We start from the raw sequence: 20,673 nt of genomic DNA on the forward strand, positions 1-20,673 counted from the left end.
GTACATGAAAATGTGTAGCTAACACTTTGCATGTGTGTGTGTGTGTGTGTGTATATATATATATATATATATATATATATATATATATATATATATATATATATATATATATGTATGTATTCATGTGTATGTGTGTGTGTAGGAAAAACAAAAAGAGGAATGAGACTAATGCTGTTTTGTTTCCACAGTTCCTGAAAAGCTAAGAAGCAATGTGAGCTCAACAGGAATATCCTATTGTTGCTTCAGAGAAAGGACTACAACCTTTAAAAAAGTGGAAAAGACTCCAAAAATACTGCACAATATAAGTTTTTTTAAAAGTCAGATTTCTCATTAAGTGTTGGAAAAAAAGGAAAAAAGTGCTCTCATCTTTAAGTAACTAGACTTTTATTTGATGCACTGTTTATTGTTTGCTTTCTTTTGCTGACCAGACTCCAGGACACTGACCTGTTGGAGGCTGGCTCTAGTAATATAAATGCACATTTGATGGCGGTTGTGAGTGTCTACAAAAGTATTGTCCACAATGACTGCTTGATGCGGTCCAGTATGATCTTTGTTTGTCAGTTGTCTTGTTACTTTGCTATAATTGATATACAGTCATTACCTGCCATCTTGTAAATTGTTTACTGCCACAGAAGTGCTTCAAATTCAAATTTTATATAACAGTGTTAATGTTTTCTAAGTGATGTATATGTTGTCTTTGTATTATTTGTCCTACTTTGGTTAAAAAAGCACAATCACATAATTTTATTCTAAGTCATTGCTATATGAATTTTCAGTCCTACAGAAAACACGTTTTTTGAGTCTTGCTGATCATTTCATCATGCTGATTGTTGATTGTGATTGTGCATTCAGTTGCGTACATTTCAGCTGTTTTCATTCAGATCTGAACTATCTGTTGTGTGTACTGAGAGAATTGCATGCAGATTCACCTGTAGGAGGTTTTACTTAACACCATGACTGCTTTGTCCTCCCACTGGGATGATGAAAGTTTGTTCACGGACTGGTTTCATTTATTGTTTCTCTTCACTGAATTAATTCTATCTACTCCTCTGTTCCCCTGACCCTGGCCAACTTATGGTGTAGAGCTGGACAACATGCCAGTTTGCCAAAATACAATATGTGACTCGCTTACTGATGTTAATTCATATATTGTAATTTGAAATACCTGGGCTGCTTGAAACCACAGTGACTACAACAGTCAGTGATATCCAACTACAAGCCAACCAAACTGTTATCAGTCCAGAACTAGACTGAAGAAGTCGCTTGAATGAGTGACAAAACATTTCTCCCACTGAAAAAAGTTTTGTCCAGATGAACAGAGCTGAACTTTTTGGGAACTAGGCAGCCAGTTACCTAAAATGTTAAACGGGTCATATGTAGCCAAACAAATGTTGAAAGTCCATTTAAGTAAGGTCAAGTAAAAAAATAACATTTATATTAAAAAAAAAAATCATATTTAAAAAAAACAAAAACAATCATTTTACTGTTTATATGTTCTAGAGTTTAGTCATATTGTCCAGCTCTATTCTGTAAGTTAAATATGGAACAAATATGTCACTTTAACTACTCTCTTCAAATAAATATTGCTGTTCATTAAGCGACAAGAAATAAGGTAGTAGTTCATTTACTAACACAATACTGACAATATTTATTCCACTTTCCAGTTTTAAAGGAGACAATCGTTATCACCTCATGAAGAATATATATGGCTAAATCTGGCCACTGTACACACCATGACATTTACCCACATTTTTTGCATCTTTTTTCAAAAGTTAACAAACTTTGTCCTTGAAATGTATGTTTCTTAATGTGAGATGACAACCCCAATGCTGAAGACAAGGGTAGGATGCAACATGCATACAGACAGTAGCCTTTATCAATGAAATCAAAAGTCCAACCATTAGACAATCTACAAGGTGGAAAAGAATGATGACATTACCCAGTGGAAACAACCAGGGAACAGGACCTTATAAAAGGAAACACAGGACTATACAGACACTGAGAGGGAGCTAATTACACAGTGAGACAACGGAATGAGCTGACCGTTGGTAAAAAGAATTCATGACAGGCAAGGACAATGGAGGGAAATGAACAAAGCAAAGCTCAAACTACACACAACAGAACACTATGTCAACATAAAACGGGAAATTAGAAGAAAAAAACATGTAGAACAAACAAAAATACAAGAGAAGACAAGAGGAGAGGATGGAAATAAAACAATGATGTGAACTTGTCCTTTTTTCAGCTTTTGTCTGAAAATACAGAAAACACAAAATCCTGAATGTTTCCCCAGTGCTCAAGAAGTTCAAGTTATATGACATACAGTCCTCTGAAAAAGTATTTGCCTGAATCCCGATTTAGTTTTTTGCATATATTTCACACTTATACATTTCAGATCATCAAACAAATGTTAAAATTAGACAGAGATAACACAAGTAAATAAAAAATGCAGTTTTTAAAATGACTTAATTTCTTAATGAAAAAAAGAAGGTATCCAAACTTACCTGGCCATGAGAGAAAAAGTAGTTGCTTAAACCTACTAATTGAAAGTCACATTGCAGGGGAGGAACTTTAGTCCACTCTGCTTTGCAAAATTTGAAGAAAGGGAAGTCAGCCACATTGGAGGTTTTTCAAGTATGAAAGTTTATGCTCATGTTTATGCTCACGAAGGATCGCAATTACATATGAGTCCAACCTTTGAATACGGCATATAAAAATCTTCATTTGTTTGTTTGGTCATTTTGTTCATGTTTTGTTGGACATTCTTCTTCAGGACTTTCTGGTGGACAGCAAAATTCATGGTTCAATCAATTATGGCAAGTTGTCCAGGCCCTGAAGCAGCAAAGCAGCCATGGGCCATCACACCACCAGCAGCATGTTTGACTGTTCATTTTATGAAATGCTGTGTTAGTTTAAAAAAAAGTTTACTGGAAGAGAGATCTTCCAAAAAGTTCAACCTCTGTCTCATCAGTCCACAGATGTTTTCGCAAAAGTCTTTGGGATCACGGGATGTTATTTTTAAGAAATGTGAGATGTGACTTTGTTTCTTTTTGGTCAGCATTGATATCTGGAACTCTCTTCCTATGGGTGCCATTTTTCCAGTCTCTTTCTTATTGTGGAGTCAAAAATTCTTACCTTAACTGAAGCAAGTGAGACCTGGGGTTCTTTAGAAGTTGTTGTGGGTTCTTTCTGGCCTCCTGGATGAGTAGGTGATAGCCTCTTGAAGTCATTTTGGTAATCTGGTCATTCCTGAAAAGTTCCATGTTTTTGCCATCACTGTGATTTTCAAGAGTTTCAAAGCCTTAGAAATAACTTTCTAACTCTTTCTAAGCTGATAGATATAAATGGCATTGTTCCTTACCTGTTTGTTGAGTTTCTTTAGATTGTGGCATGATGTGCTACTTTTTGAAACCTATTAGCCTGCTTCACTTTGTCAGACACAGCTCAAGAAACTGAAAAGAAACTCCACTTTCTAAAGAAAATGCCTAATCACAATTAGTTCATGATATCTGCAACATTAGCTATTATGAACATGTCGTCAAATGTACTTTAGGTCATATTTTTGTATTTGGTAGGTAGGTCGTTAATTAGTTTTTTTGGTTTTTGGTTTTTGATTTACAGATATTACTCAGTTTATGTTGTGCACTTTGCAGTACAGCTACAGTAAATCCATCCTGGTTTGTGATTGTAAGGTGAGGTAAATTAGGAAACACAAGAAGAGAAACTGAGATTGTGTGATGGGATATACATTTTAATTAACATCATATAAACCTTAAGCAACAGAGGAGTAAAACCATGTGAAATAATTTTAAAAAATTGCTATTTCATATGTCAACTCTCCCTGGACTGACACAGTAAGTGGTATGTCACCCACAAATAATTACTGTGATTAATTCCACTATAGTGATGATCAGTGTTGGGGAGTAACGGAATACATGTACCGCCGTTACAAAATATGAGTAACTGTATTCCGTTACCATTTTAAAAGGTAGTATTTAGAATACAGTTACTTTGATGAAATGAACGGATTACAGGGCTGTATTTCCCTGTTTCAAATGCTAGGCTATGCCCTCTCTATTTTTAGTTTCCACGCCGGTGGAAACCCAAACAAAACACGCATTAAGAGGCTCTGATGTCTGTGTCTCAATTTCGCGGCCCATGTCACCTCTACTTGCGGCCTGCAGAATGACGTGAAGAAATATTTTTACAAATTATTCACAAAAATTATTTAATATGAAGGCAATAGGCAGAGTGTTACAGGCATAGCCCTAAAGAATGTAACCTCATGGGCAGTGTAGTCTGTGCTGCAGGGAGAATGGACTGCCATACCCGTTATGTGTCTGTGAGCCAGGGAGGGAGAAAAAGAGTAGAAAAGTACAAGTTGGCACCAACCAGAAACGGGAAATGGAAGCATGTAAATATAATCATAACCACTGCAGCCAAAAAGAGTGACTGACGAGTCCAGTTGTAAGTAAGCTATTAAGACTCGACTGTACACTGTGTTCGTGTTTTCCTCCGGAACAATAAGTTCCATTGGAGCAGCCTTTCAACACCTCTCTCTGTCTCTCGCAAAGTTGACCCAGACAACAAAGTAAAGCTAGTTTTCAGCTACGAGCCCAACATGGAACCCAACGTATTAGCCAGAGGTCCCTTTACGGTTTTACGCTTTTACGGTTCGGAGCCCCGAACCTGTTTTACAGGTACGGAATAGTTTTCTATACAAGATCGCTGCAAAAAGTGCAGCCTTACCTAATGTCAACCTACTGTTACTCATTTTATATTAAGATTTCAAATCTAGTTGGTATTGGTATGGCAAATAACCTTCAGTAAAAGTAATAAATCACACAGCAATAGTACATTCATGTAGTTGTAAACAGCATGATAATATATTAAGTAATCCAAAGTATTCAGAATACGTCACTCTCATTGAGTAACATAACGGCTACGTTACAAAATACATTTTGGGGCATGTATTCTGTAATCTGTAGTAGAATACATTTTAAAAGTAACCTTCCCAACACTGGTGATGATGAGAAATTTATAAACATAGCAGAATAATGACCTTTTCATGTGTGCTGGACAAGCACATGATTATCCTCCAGAGTACATACTGCTTTAAGCCCTTTGCAATGATCACCTGAGATTCTGTAGCTGCCCTTTTGCTTTGCTGAAATGACATTCAGGAGTTTCATGACTGAGCCACAGCAATACTCAAAGCAACCTTTAAACTGTGTAAGAAATTTATTTATGTCATTTTGTTTTAGACTAAGCTATTTAACTTCTGCCCAGATATTTCAATATGACACCTCACCTTAGAGTTTGATTATCCATGTAAGTACCAAAAATTGTGCAAGCGTCTTCAACACCACTCACTTCACCAGAACTCTTAGCAAGCTAAGAATGATCATTTTTCTCACCCTACATTGAAAATCGAATATTAGTCAACTGTTTAACAAATGTTTTAGAGGGATTTCAGTTCTTCAAATATATAGAAGGAAATTGGACTATCTATCTATCTATCTAAATGCTAAAAGTCAGACAAAGGTTCAGTACATTCAGTCTTGTATGATGAAGCAGTACCTAAATTACATGATCTGTATACTAGTAGTATAGACATTTTCCATAGAATTATGTCTTCATTACTTAGGAATGCTGAATCTATGCTGACTTATTCATAGTGCTACTTCTTGTAGCGACATCAGATGCTAAAATATTTATCTAACATCTAAAACACAAGATGGTGCCAGAGCCTCTCTAACGTCAGTTTTCATTCCATATATTCAGACTTCCATTTAATATATTCGGATTTTCATTCAATATATTCGAAGTTCATTAATTTCTTGATTTTTGACACACGGTCAACCGATTGCCAAGAGGAGACTAGGAGCCAACATAATCTTAATAATTAAAGCCTTTTTCATTAATTAAACCTTCATCTCTTGCAGTCCATTGCTCCACTCAACCTAGAAACAATTAATCTCTCTGTTTGGCTGTTTACCAACTCTTGCAATTTGGTGTTCAGAATGTACACAGAATGCCAAGGGTAGGGGGATGAATGGATGTTCTCTTGACCTTGTAAATAGGGCTGCACATTGCACTGAAGTCCCTGCTTCATCCTGCTCTTGCTTTAACACAACACAGCTGAAACATTTTGTGCAAAAAACGCAATGTAAAGACCTTGGTGGGTTTCAATCTACAGTCACCATCATCCAAGTTTTATTTTACAAGTGCCCTGAAAAGTTATCTATCATTCAGTTAGAGGACTTGTTGGACAACACCCTTGACTCAAATTACATAATCTCTGTCATGATAACATGAACCATTTACTTGTGGCTACAATTTACAGCACTCTACACATTCATTTGCTACATTACAAAAGAAAAAGACTCAAAATTTGCAAGAAATCCATACTGACACATTGTGGAGTTAGTAATACATATTAGCTCAAAATGTTCCTCTATAAAATGTACCTCAGTTTGCATTACCATCTGCTCCTTAATACAAGCTGAACTCTGCTGACCCCATTAGACTTCTTTTAGTTAAGTGGCACAAATAGCCATTCAGTTGAGTAGCATTCTTGGAAACCTTTATGCATTGCAATATGCCATAAACAAAGTTATAGACATTGATTTTGCACAGGACACGATAAGAAGCGGGCAACTAAATGCATGGAAGAATAACAGAACATATTCCGTTTTCTGAGAAGAGAAAAACATGTTTGAAAACAGTCCAAATATTGTGCTTTTACTTTTCAAGGTTTAATGAACCACTTCATGTGTAAATAAAACCTTCCTTCAATAAAACCATGAGATGATATTATGTGTCCAATATGTACATAAAGGTTGGCTTCATTTACAGTTGGATTTCTTGAAAAGCTTGAGCGATATGACAGGTAACACTAGTCAGAAGGTAATGTCCATCCCAATTCTCCAATAGCGTTTAAAAAAAATATGAACTAAACTTAGTCATAGATAGTATTAAACACAGTCAAAAAAGCCAGTGGAGTACCTTAACCTGCATTCTATCCAAAAGACACCTGATAGCAATTGTGTGTAGTTGCAAAAAGACAGGTTTATGGGAAAATGTATTTCATACATTATCTTTGTAAACACTTTCCTGGTGAATTTATGGTACCACTCAATTGTTTTATCTGTTTTGTAAGTGATTATCTTTGGTATGAAACAGCCCTCTTATTGGCTAATTGGTTGTCGGTCACAAATCATTAGCCCTTCCTTATCACATGTTTGGTTTTACAACCAGTGTGGTTTTGCTCATCTAGAGGCTTCAGAAACAAATGGGTGACATCACTGCAGTTACATCCACTTTTTAAACTGTCTGTGTTAGTAATATATTTATGAGAAAGCACAGCTTCACCTCTAAGGTGATGATTATATAACCATTTCTAAACAAACAGGCCCTATTTAAATGAACACACTTACATAATTTTATCAAGTCATTCATGCAATAAAAAACCTTTCCATTAATAATTTCAGTACTTTGATTGTAACTACATTGAATTCAGGACAAGATTAAGTTCTCTGAGTAATTCTGCTTCCTTCTCTAAAAATTATTTCTTAGCACCATGAATGACTGCTTTCATTTTTTCCCCCCCAAGGACAACTGTCTACAGTGGGTTATTCAAGTGTTTGCCTTGGTTTCTAAGATACTGGATGTGCATGCGTGTGTGCCTGTGCATGTATGTGTGTGAGCTGCCAAGTTTCATTTTCAATTTTGCTCTGTTTATCGAGCAGATTCTCTGCAATCTGTTGACAAAGAGGCAGCCATGACAGCTAGGGCAAATGTGGCAAAATTGCACAGAGGCTGACAGAAAAAAAATGAAACTGATGGCTGTCAACTCTGAACAACTCTTTATAAGAGGACAGATCTATAGAGGCAGTATGGCTGAGTGCTGTGCTGCAAATAAAAATGTCGCTTCTGAACTAACAGTTGAACCGCAACTGTATCTCAGTTAGATGATCAGTTTTCTCCTCTTATCAACTTCAAAGGTTGAATTTTAATTTGTTGTGTTGTCATTGGTGGTTGGCCTCTCAAACACGTACGTGCAGTCATTCAGGCAACAGGATTTTCAGTATAATGGAGTTTATTGAGGATGTGCAGAAAACACTGTTGTGGGAAAGAAGCCCTGAGGTGATGAATACATCGATTAGCTTCGCGGCGGTGAAATAAACAGGTGGTGTCAGAGATAGGCAGCTTTTCTCAGCTCTGAGAAGCAGTGTTTTCCATTGCCGCTGACATTCTTGGTGACAAGGAGGGTGCCAAGGTTGAGGACTAAGGGCTGTAGAACACAGGTGTTAAATGAGAAGTTATGAGTGGGGAGAGGGGCAAGTAACAGACTGCAAATTTATGATTTTAAATTTATTACAGTTGTGTTTGAGGAAGATTACTTTCTCTTAAAGCAGGCAGTTGGTAAGGAATTAGGAGGCGACAGAGATAATGAATCTGCTGGTGAGGCGGAGCTCACTGCAGCAGTGGATAATTCAGATTTGTTTATGGAGCTATATCACTGTCTGTCACTATAAAATTTCACTGTGCGCAAGGGGAAGACGCGTCGCTCCGTGCCAAGACATAACTTACTGTGGCAGATGAGAAGCCAGGGGTAAGATGTCGAAAAGCTGCACTCTAAGCAAACATGGTGATACCAGAGCTTCATTGTGACATCACAGTTAGCATCAGGGCAAAATTTTTAAAACTGGCAATTAGTTAAGAAGATTATAAAGTGATATTTTCTGACAAAGTGAAAGTTTCTTGCAGAGTTTGTAGAAAGTCGTTTGCTAACATTTATATTTTAAGAGCAAATGGATAATATAGTGGCAATTTATCAGTTTGATACAAACAAATAATTTCAACCAACATCATTATTAGCCATTAATCTTTTTGAGGGGGGTCTTAATTCATGGTAATGATTGGTACATGATGTTGTTTGAAAAAAAAAACATCTGTATGATAATCTGTTTCTATTTTGTTCTAAAAAAGTTTAATTGCACTAACCCAAAATACATTAATATGGGGGAAAAAAATCTACATGCACCATCGTCCCTGTACCCAAATCCTCCACCATCTCCTCATTGAACGACTGGCGACCTGTAGCCCTGACCCCCATCGTAAGCAAATGCTTCGAGAAGCTGGTCAGGGACTTCATCTGCTCTGCACTACCCGACTCACTGGACCCTCTACAGTTCGCATACCGCCACAACAGGTCCACTGATGATGCCATAGCCCTGACACTACATACTGCCCTGTCACACCTGGAGAAGAGAGACACGTATGTGAGAATGCTGTTTGTAGATTACAGCTCAGCATTCAATACCATCGTTCCCTTGAAGCTGGACAGGAAACTGCAGGATCTAGGACTGAGCAGCTCCCTCTGCAGCTGGATCCTTAGCTTCCTGTCTGACAGACGCCAAGTGGTCAGACTGGGCAGCATCACCTCATCCCCCGTCACACTGAACACTGGTGCTCCACAGGGGTGTGTACTGAGCCCTCTCCTATACTCACTCTACACCTACGACTGCACAGCCACTAACAACTCCAACATCATTGTGAAGTTTGCGGACGACACTACAGTGGTGGGTCTTATCACCAATGGTGATGAGACAGCTTACAGGGAGGAGGTCAGCACCCTGACCCACTGGTGTCAAGACAACAATCTCACCCTCAACGTCGCAAAGACAAGGGAGTTGATAGTGGACTTCCGGAGGTGCAGAGAAGTACACACCCCCATCACCATCAACGGCGCTGCTGTGGAGAGAGTGAGCAGCTTCCGGTTCCTTGGTGTACATCTGGCTGAGGATCTTACGTGGTCAGTACACACAAACAAAACAGTGATAAAGGCGCAGCAGCGCCTCTTCTTTCTCAGGAGACTGAAAAGATTCGGCATGAGCCCCCGCATCCTCAGGACCTTCTATCACTGTGCCATTGAGAGCATCCTCACTGGATGCATCACCACCTGGTATGGCAACAGCACCGCCTACAACTGCAAAGCTCTCCAGCGAGTAGTGCGGTGCTCTGAACGGATAATTGGAGGTGAGCTTCCCTCCCTCCAAGACATCTACAGGAAGCGGTGCCTGAGGAAAGCGGGGAGGATCATCAAGGACTCCAGTCACCCCAGCCATAAACTGTTCAGACTACTTCCATCAGCAAGGAGGTTCTGCAGCATCCGGTCCCGTACCAGCAGACTGAGAGACAGCTTCTTCCATCAGGCCATCAGACTGCTGAACACGTCATAGACACCTCAGCTTCACTACTGGAACTTTAACATTATGCACTCCATACTGTACAGTAACGCCACTGTTTTGCACATGTCTCACTCTGTATATTTTATTTTATATATTTTATTTATTGTTTACTCTATTTAATTTGGAAAATATGTGTACACACACACACACACACACAGACACACACAGACACACACACACACACACACACACACACACACACACACACGTAGAAAAATATTTAGTATACACATCCAGAAATGCATATACTATTATATATTGTACATATATTTATTAGTTTCAGATGTAGCCATTCTTGTATTTTGCACAACTCTGTTGCTTGTGAAGCTCGCACACAAGAATTTCACTCACATGTGCTGTACCAATGTACCTGCACATGTGATGTGACAATAAAAGTGATTTGATTTGATTTGATTTGATATGAGTACATACTTTCCATTACATTTATGTATGCTCTTTATCATCATGTTTGCCTTCCAGGTTGTAAATCGCCAGTGTATGCATATCTTAAACTTCAAGGTGAACATAGCTAAACACCCTTTAGCACATACATGTGAAAGTAAAACAGCCTTCTTATGTCAGGCTTGCCCTGGCTCAAAGGAATTCCCATGAGAACAGCAGAACACAATAAAGCCAAGGCTCTTAAAAAAGCTATTTTGGCAATAGTACAGAGACAAGCTAACAAGAGAAGCTAAAATACAGATTTTACTCTCTTGGGGTCCTCCAGTAACTAGAGATGGATTTTGTTGCCAAGAATAAACAGCAGAACTTATCTTGGCTGCCACTTGTACACCGCGAGTCAGATCAAGTAGGCATGGACAAAGATACATATCAATATTGGCATCCATTTGGATTTACTTAGATACCTTGTATCACAGACTGCCAGGAGAGGCTTCACTGCTTCATGTCGGTGGCACAATGTGAAGTGGTAACATGAAGGATGAACCATTAGGGTGAACAAGATGAAAATAAATTGGCCACTGAGGGAGCTGAAGACCATTGGCCTTTAGCTTACCCTCAGGGTAGCGGAGCCACAGAGCAGGACTTGGGGTCTCAGGTGGGGTGCATGTAAACCACCACACTGTTTGAATGTTGCAATTAGCCAAATGTCATGAGTCACAATTCAGCCTTTCGAGGCAAGGTTACACATACTCAGACTGAAAAGGTTGTCCGCCACATGTTGGGAAAATTTCATGAAATGACACCGCTCATGGTGAACTGCGATCTAAAAAAAAAAAGTGAGCGAATAGTTCTGTTTTTTCTCCTTTGAAAGTGAAAATAAACAAAAATTGCACAGCTGTTCATGTGCTATCTGAACAGCTACTGTGTAATTAGTGTAAGGTTGAGCTGTCATGTACACTATTTCTAAACCAAAAATGCATTATAATGAATGCAGCTCACTCTGATACCAGCTTATATTGGACTTTATAATGTTCTTTGCATTTCAATTTATACAGTGGCTCTTTACAAGCTCTTTAATCACTCTATCCACATTTCCTGTGAAAATGGATTTTTCTGACATTTCATGTGTCTAAAATTGTCTCTGCTCTGGGGTGAAAGCGCCACAGATATGAATATCCTGTACTGAAATGTGTTAATATCGCTTTACATGTTGACATTATCTTAAATAAAAATGTCTACTAACAGGAACTGCGTGAGGCTGACTTTGTCAGTGTAAATAGCAGACTGTTAATATTTCTCTTTTGCTGTTTAAAGTGACAAACCAAGCTGAAATTACTAACAACCTGCAACCTGGCTAGTTCAATTCAATTCAATTTTATTTGTATAGCGCCAAATCACAACAAAAGTCGCCTCAAGACGCTTCATAGTTTGTGGTAGCACAGATCCCCTCCAAAAGCTGGAAGAGCTATAACATCTCAAGCACTACGATTTATTATAAATACAAAACGTTATAAAACATATACTCTACACATCCTTAAAAGATAAAACTTATTCAACAGTGTGGCCAAGCCTGCAAACCACCAACGATTCCTCTGAACACTTAACTTTTTACCCAGTAGATTACTTCCAAATGGATTTTCCATTAAGAAATGAAATATAGCTTCTATAATCAGTTCAGTGTTGTTTTCTCATAATAGTGTTATTACTACACTAGAGTTCAAATAATATGCAGAGTGGATTATTTCATTTTTTGTAATCAAATTGTTTTAGCTGTTTTGTTGTCATTATTACTACTTGTACCACAGTAAAACAGGGACTTCATTATGAGTAGTTTTCATTTGTTCGCAGCAATATCTGAAGAAGTGCAGCAGTTTCAGGCCAAATCGGTCCCCTGAGGGCTGAAAATGTATCTCAGCAATAAATTTGTTACAGTAAACTGAATTTTTATTGAACCAAAAGCCATAATGACCCACAAAGTCAGCAACATCACCGCTAGACCGATATATTAATGTATAGCTTTTATCAGACTGAGGTGTAGGTATTGAAATGCAGGGACCTTGTAATTGGGCTCTGTGGGCTAGGTTGTGAGTCTGCTCCTGTATTAAAGTCACATGTAGTACAAATTGGGTAAATTAGGAGGAGTCACATTTGGTGATGGGATTGTGTCTGTGTGCTGGGTTGTCCTTGTGATGGGATGATAGGTAGCTAAATTGAGTGAAAGTGTGACAAAATTGTCAACATGATGCTAATTTATCTGTCCTTGTGGCGCTTCTGGAAACCTCAGCAGTTGGATATAGCGTTTAAATGGTCAATTGAACATTGTACTCCTTGTCTGCACAGTATCTGCAGCCTGTCCTAATCCCTGTCCATCCATTTCCGAGTTACTAATGCTGACAGGCTAGCCCACCCTGTGCATAGCACCTATTGCACCATTGCCTGAAGCAACTCTCCACAATGCCGATCGACTCCAGCAACAACAAAAAAAGCTATCTCTATGTAACATGGAGCTGTCATGGGGTCCCGAGATAATGATGATGGAAGTTGAGCCTGAAACTCTGAAAAAAAACCCAGCGTCAGATAAAGTTAACAAGAAGGCAAAGAGGTATTTTTTTGTTGTTTTTTTTGAGACACGCCAGACAAGCCAGTGTTTGTGGGTACACTATTTTTACATATACAGGTATGCCTATGAAAGTAGATACATTGATGTTACACTGTTTATAATACATCTTTTTTTTTTACATTTATGCACTGGTGTGCAGCTTATTTTTGAATTATTGCTGAAGAACAATTGGCGTGGTTTCTAAAGTTGGTTTTAAGATTCCCTGGATAATTTAAACAATTTACCATAGCTTTTATATATATATATACATTAGGGGTGCAACGATACACAAAATTCACGGTTCGGTTCGATACTTTGGTGTCACGGTTTGATATTTTTGTCTGCTTCCACTTGTCTTTGCACTAGGATGATGTCGGAGTAAATGTGCAGTCATATTCATTGTGTTCCCACTAGTGCTGTCAGCGTTAATCTGAAATGACGTTAACGCCACAACATGGCAAATCTCCGTTAACAAGCTACAGCGGATCGCCCTTGCGTGGGGCTGGACAGCGTCAACACCTTAACAAGCTAACTGCGCTAACGCACTAGTTCCCACCCATGTAATTGAGCATTGCGTGGCACATCCGACATACTGTTTTACTTTTGTCCATGACGCGCTTACCTTCAGTGTCATACTTCACATGAAGACCAAAATAGTTCCAAAGGCCAGATCTGAATGAGGGTGGGGGAGGTTCAATTTGCCATGTTGCAACGAGCTTAGCTTCTGTCTTGCTAGCTTGCGCTGCGCTCAGTGAATCTGCGCTCGACAGTGCAACCTAGGCGGAGTAGTCGAACGCAGATCCACTGAGCTCTCAACACAGACAGCATCGTCAGAAGAAAAGTTGATAAAATAAATTAAAAATTTTGTATTGTTCGATACATATGCGTACCAAACCGAAAGCACTGTATTGAACGGTTCAATATCGATACGAGTATTGTTGGACCCCTATAATATATATATATATATATATATATATATATATATATATATATATATATATATATACAGAGAGAGAGAAAGAATGACATTTCTTTAGTTTAAACTGTAACTGTGGAGTATATTTTAAAACCATTTGTAATGTAAAAATAGGTTAATTGTTTCAGAAAAATCCAAAATGGGCATTTCTTGTTAAAAACAAATCATATTTCAAACTCAGGCAATTGTGAGAAGAGAATTTGTTAATTTTCACATACACATTTTATTTTGCATCATAGGATTGGAAAAAAAAATGGCCCTACTGTATGTGGCTGTGTATTCCTGAGGGCAAACCAATCTGGCATGTAAAGATTCTTCATAGGGAGAGCCATTACCAGAACAACGGTCAGAACATAACCATCCAAACAAATGTAAAGACATCACATTCCCAATCTCACTGGCAGAAAATGATAATTGGCTGTATTTTTTTAAAACTTTACAAAACATCTTTCAATTTGGCAGTCATTCAAGTCTATACATGTTGATGATAGTGGAAATCCATAACCATTCTGCTCTGTCGTTCATAACAACAAATTTGAACAGTATCATTTCTTTGATGTTTAACATCATAAACACATGTCATTAAAACATCCTATTTCTCTACAAGTGACATTGGACATTTTTAATTAATCTATCCAATGCATTATAGGTGACCTGCTCCAAATTCCTGTCATCTTCTCATTTCACAAACTGTCATATTGTATTTTTAAATATTGCACTATCATCATGTCACTGGATGTAACTGTAAAAGGAACAGATATATATATAAATATGTATTAAGAGATTAATGCTGGGAATGGCAGAGAAGTATATTTCCATTTGTGTTTGCTTTGGATATCACAGCTGATGTGTTACTTGGTTACCATACAAAATCTTCTATTAACCATTTGTTGAGAAACATTTTTAGTATAATGCATAATAGGTTTCCCAGCAAAAGAAGTATGAAACACAGTTAGTTATTTTGGCATATTAGTTTTCGCCTGTGTTTTTTGCCTCATAATTCTCAATAGATGAACATTTCTCAAAAAAACAAAAAACAAAAAATACAGCACAGCCAAGTATACATGTCTTTTTGTTTATGTTCTCGATTCCCCTCTTTGCCATTATGATTCTCCTCCTCAGCTTAGCTGACAATGGGTTTGTGCTTATTTTCACCAAAATGCTCTGTGCAAAAATACAATGATACAGTAGCTTCATCAAAACAAGCTAACAGTTTGAGCATTAATGAAAAAAAGGACTCACGGTAATAAATCACAAAAAAAGACAACATTGGGTTTGGCTTGCATAGCAAAGCAAAAGAAAGAGAAAAACATTAAAAAATCTATTTACAAATTATGCAAGTCCTTTTTCATTTGAATCATTAGTCATTTTGTTAGTTGTGTGTTTTCTTCCTCATCTCCACTGTGTGAATTGTTGTACACCATGTGACAGAAAATAGAAGCGGACATATAACGCACTGTTTACTCTTTTGAAGAGGGGGATGAAAATAACACTGTGAGAGTGGTGTCTGTGTCTGTACATGACATTTACAGCTCTGCATTTTATCCTGCACAATTTTGCTTCTTTGTCTTTATTCTGTCTTCTCTCCATTTTCCAAACATCATACAGTGTCACTCGCAGAGAAAAATCTCATAGCACTTATAAACAAGGTGTCCTGGGACAGGCAGCAACTGCGGGGAATGATGCTTCACATAAACTCTGAAAGAAAGACAGACAGACACAAAGGAAACAATGTAAAGTCTGGATGATATAAAAAAACTTTACTCTCACAATCTGGATTTTCAGCTGCCACTGTGTCTGAGGTGACAAGACAAAAGATTTTGTTTAATCTATACCAAAACTGTATTTGTTTTTGTTTTTTCTAGGTTATGTATGGAATTTAATAAAAAAAATCCCAGGTGATCTGACTTTATTTTATTATTCCCCTTCCACCAGATTCTACAGTTTCTTTTAACTGAATTTTACCATTCATAGGAACAGCCTTTTTAACTTTCAGGTTCACTGTTAGTAGAATATAACATCACTGCTAATATTGCAAACCCTTGAATGTGGTATACTGTTCCAGAGAACACTTAGTGTTTGTTAGATTTAGGAAAAACTGGCAAGCATAAGAGTGTCAGGAACTTTGACAATAGCCAAAATGGTATGGTTACACTACTGGTCAGAGCATCTCAAGTCCTGTCAGTTGATCCCACATGACTGAGATGCTACGTTTTGAACATTACATACAAAAAATACAACAAAAGATAAGTTTGAACTGGTTGCATGAAGAGTGCATTCTAGCCATCCACTGCTGAAAGCCTTAAGGCTGCTTATGAGAGAAAGGTGAAAACACAATGGAGCTATGCTTGGTGGCCTGATCTTATACATCACATTTTCAGTGAGGTGTGTTTCCCTGTTATGCAGGAAAGACACTGGTGCATAACAGGAAGCTATTATACATTGGGAGAGTGATGCTCTGGCCAATGCACTCATGTAGTTGATCCTTTAACATTTATCAACTGCCTAAACATTCTTACAGACTATCTACACCCCTTCATGTCCCCTTTAATTCGATTGATGATTCCTTCATACTGTAAATTTCATTCAAGACTAGGGTTAAAGTTTTCTAACTGTCCTCCAAATTTTCCAGATCTCAACTCAACTGAGCATCTGAAGGATGTCCTGGAAAAAGTCCAATCTATGGGAGCCTTACCTTTACATGCCACTAGTCATATTTAGAGGTTAAACGGTATTACAGAAGTGGTTTTAATGTTGTGTCTGATCAGTGTATGTAGTATATATGTAGTATATAACTGAACCTGTCTAATGTTAATCTTTGCAGAGTGAAAATTATTAAATGCATCAGAATTCATGAAAACTTGCATGTTATTACTTTCTTGCTTGTATTTGCTTTACAAGAGATATCCAATATTTGTAATGTGCACACATGTGTGCACGCATACACACACACACACACACACACACACACACACACACACACACAAATACAGTAGATCCTTTTGAGGATGAACACTCACAGTGTTCCCTTTTCTCTGTGCCGTTTGTGGAAGGATGCCCGTTGTGGGAGGGTTCTATGCCAGCTCTCTTGTTTGAACCCCTACTCAGGGTGGCCCTGCTGGATGATGTCGTGCCACTCCAGGATGCCATATGCTGCCGCTCCAGCGTGGACACACTCACCATGCACTCCTCAGAGGGGTCTGAGGGAGCAGCTGCCCACGAACTGTGCATGTGGGAACCCATGCCGTGCAGGGACTTCATGGCTGGTGTGTGGGCTATTGAGTGGATGGTAGATCAGGGTGTTTGGCAAAGGATACGAATCAGACGTCACGATATGGGCATTCTCATTAAATGTACTAAAAAGACTTAAAATAAATAAAAAGTAATAGCTGGGGGTATTAAAGTCCAGACTCACCGTCTGTGTTAGTGTCTCTTCGTCTGGGAAGAGTTCCAACCTTGTCTGTCTGAGGCTTGTTAGCAGTGAGTGGCGCCCTCTTGTGTCCAAGGCTATGCGAGCCTTGTGTACCATGGTCTGCTGTGCCAAAGCTGTCTGAGAGACACTGCTCAGAGGCCTTACCTATAATGGACCGAAATGAGACAGTTATTGAATATTAAGGTTTGGGTATGAATTCAAAACCAAGTATTTGGAAAACCCATAGAGGATCAGCAGATCTATTAACAAGCCAAACGTGTCAGTTGGAACGATAGCGGAACTCAAAGCTGCGATTGAAATCAACAAATACTAGAAATTTCAAAAACTGTCTGTGCTACATCCTAGCCTACATGTGATGTCGAAACAGAAGGTATGAGAGCATATTGCTACTGAATGCCAGAATCAGAGTACAGAACTGTTTTTCTTTGTTTGAGTGACAATAAAATCAAGCTCTAAAACCAGACAAGCATTTGAAAATAAATAAATAAACTATTTAAAGAAGTACTCCACAAATGCAATATGGCAGCCGCTGTGGAAATACTGCCACCACAAAAAAACCTTATTCATGTTTTGATTCACTGGACTGAAATAATTCCCTCGCTGTGACTGAATGCACTTCTAAAATAGGAAGAACTCTTGACAGCTAAATATGAGTTCATAAAATGTTTGCATTGCTAATGTTGGTAAATATTTTTAGTCACACTGACCTGCATTTTGCCCTGCAATGGGTTAATAAAAGGGCTTAAAAAACACATATTCTCAATTCACATTTCAATCTTAACCTTTCAAACAATGGAGTCTAAAAATGGTACAATCCTGTCCCTGTGGGAGAAGCCATCAAGTTTCTCTTTAAAGAAACATTTTCACACAGTAAACCTATTTATAAATGCATCAAATCTTAAATGCAAGATGTGTTTCTTTTCAGTAGAGCCCTACTAAAGATGTTGAAATATCATATATTATTGCTTTGACATCTATCCACGGAGGACTTCAAGCAGCTTTTAACAGACTGTCTGAATATTTCTTTGAAAAAGAATAAAGAGGTATTAATGGTTAACCCTAAACTATCTGAATGTCCTTGAGATGATGAAACTGTTTTACATTTGCCCAAATGTATTGTCTGCATCACATTGCGCGCAAATCGCGGTCCAAACGACCAATCAATGTCCTAAAAGACCAAAACAGTGTACGGGGGGCTTGCATGCATGTGATTAAATGATCCATTTTATGCTTTTGTGTTTGTGTTGCCGACCCATAATTGATTAGCAAGGCTACACACTGCAAAACATTTTCACTTCAAGCTTCAGTGGCCCAACCACATTGGCAGATAGAGTGTTGATATTGAAGAAATCTGCAATGCCTTGGATAGTTAGAAAGCTGATTTTCTTGATTATTCACTGCCGTTTTTACATTATTTACGTGTGATAATTGGATAGTGGATATTGTTAAAAAGACAATATTGGTTGTCACCCACCATAAAAGGCACTTCTTCTTGTTGCGAGTTAAAAAATGTATTTCAGAAACTATCTGACATGAATGCAGTTTCTCAAAATTGGCTGAATGTATGAAGAAGAAAAGCAGAATTGTCTCCTCTTTGATATCGTCCTTTTCTTAAGTACCCCATTCAAAATCTCTGATAAGAGACAGATTTCCTTTTGTTGCATTTTGACATCTGTATTGTTATATGTTTTAAATCTACACTTTTGTGGTTTTTCAGTAGTGATGACAGCAAAACACATGTTTCCTTTCAGTGAATCATAACTATATCCACATGTCTCCCATTCATATGCAGTCATGGTGAAAAGAAAGCACACCCTCTTTCAATTCTAACGTTTTCTGTATCAGGACATAACAAATAATCATCTGTTCCTTAGCATGTCTTAAAATTATTTAAATACAACCTCATATGAACAACAATGCATGGGATATTAGATAGTGCCATTATTTATTTGACAAAAATTAAGGAAAAATGTTGAAATGATGTGTGAAAGTCTAAATACAGCCTCACTTATAGCCTCAACTAGGTTACTAATCAAACGCATTAACAGCAACTACTTTTAGCAGTTTTAGTCTGGAGCATTCAGGTGTGTGTTAACACGATACCAAGGAGGAAAACCATCCACAGTGATCCTAGAGAAGCAGTTACTGCTGCCAATCAATCTGGAAAGCATTATGAGGCCATTTCCAAACAATCTGAAGTTCATCATTCCACTGTGAGAAAATTATTCATTAGTGAAAAACATTCAAGACAGTTGCTAATTTTCCCAGGAGTGGACTCCGCAGTAAACTCACCTCAAAGAAACTGAAAAAAAGAAAAAAAAAAAAAAATCTACATCTCAGATGCTACAGGCCTCAGTCAGTATGTGAAAAGTTAAAGTTTGTGACAGTTTAATTAGAAAAAGACTGAATATGTATGGTTTGTTTGGAAACAGGTTGCCAGGAGAAAGTCTCGTCTCACGAAAAGAACACGGCAGCAAGGTTTAGGTTTGTAAAGTTGCATCTGGATAATCTGAAGACTTCCGAGTGGAGATGTTTGGCCATACAGCCCAGCACCACATCTGACAAAAGCCCAAGACAGTATATTACCACCAACACATCATACCAGTTGTCAAGCACAGTAATGGAAGGGGGATAGTTTGGGCTTGTAGTTTGCCATGGGACCCAGGAACCTTGCAATCACTGAGTCGAATATGGACTCATCTGTGTTCCAAAGTATTCTAGAGTCAAATGTGAGGCCATTTGTCCAACAGCTAAAACTTGGTGCTAAAGGTAATTGTATAAGCTACTGAATCATGGCTTAGTTTTTCACACACTGCTTCAGCATTTTGGCTTATTTTTTGCTACATGGTGTAATATGCAATGCATTGTTGTTCATCTGAGATTGTATTTTTAAAAAAATGTTTTTTAGTTATGTCCTCCAACGTAAAATTTGGAAATTGAGAGAGGTTGTACTTTCTTTCTTTTTATCATTATGCTTTTCATCGACTACACTGAAGATGAAAAACTT

At 37.9% G+C, this 20,673-nt stretch overlaps 2 protein-coding genes across 7 annotated transcripts in view; one reads left to right on the top strand and one right to left on the bottom strand.

Annotated features, from left to right (window-relative positions):
• Positions 1 to 2,154, top strand: part of LOC120723293 (roundabout homolog 1-like) — a 94,863-nt gene extending 92,709 nt beyond the window's left edge. For all 5 annotated transcript variants that reach the window (XM_040014661.1, XM_040014663.1, XM_040014662.1 and 2 more), the window contains one exon: positions 189 to 2,154. In XM_040014661.1, coding sequence (XP_039870595.1) covers positions 189 to 203 — 15 coding nt within the window. In that variant the 3' untranslated portion in view covers positions 204 to 2,154. The remainder of the gene's footprint in view (positions 1 to 188) is intronic.
• A 12,141-nt stretch (positions 2,155 to 14,295) lies between these two features.
• LOC120723304 (roundabout homolog 2-like) overlaps positions 14,296 to 20,673 on the bottom strand; it is an 80,398-nt gene continuing 74,020 nt past the window's right edge. The window contains exons 26-28 of one of the 2 annotated variants that reach the window (XM_040014686.1): positions 17,649 to 17,810; positions 17,254 to 17,508; positions 14,296 to 15,931 (exon numbers count right to left, since the gene is read on the bottom strand). In XM_040014686.1, the coding sequence (XP_039870620.1) occupies positions 15,930 to 15,931; positions 17,254 to 17,508; positions 17,649 to 17,810 (419 nt within the window). In that variant the 3' untranslated portion in view covers positions 14,296 to 15,929. The remainder of the gene's footprint in view (positions 15,932 to 17,253; positions 17,509 to 17,648; positions 17,811 to 20,673) is intronic. The other variant, XM_040014687.1, reaches the window with a different exon arrangement.

Source organism: Simochromis diagramma, unplaced genomic scaffold, assembly GCF_900408965.1.
Source record: "Simochromis diagramma unplaced genomic scaffold, fSimDia1.1 OVJJ01000676.1, whole genome shotgun sequence".
In the NCBI taxonomy this organism is placed as follows: domain Eukaryota; kingdom Metazoa; phylum Chordata; class Actinopteri; order Cichliformes; family Cichlidae; genus Simochromis; species Simochromis diagramma.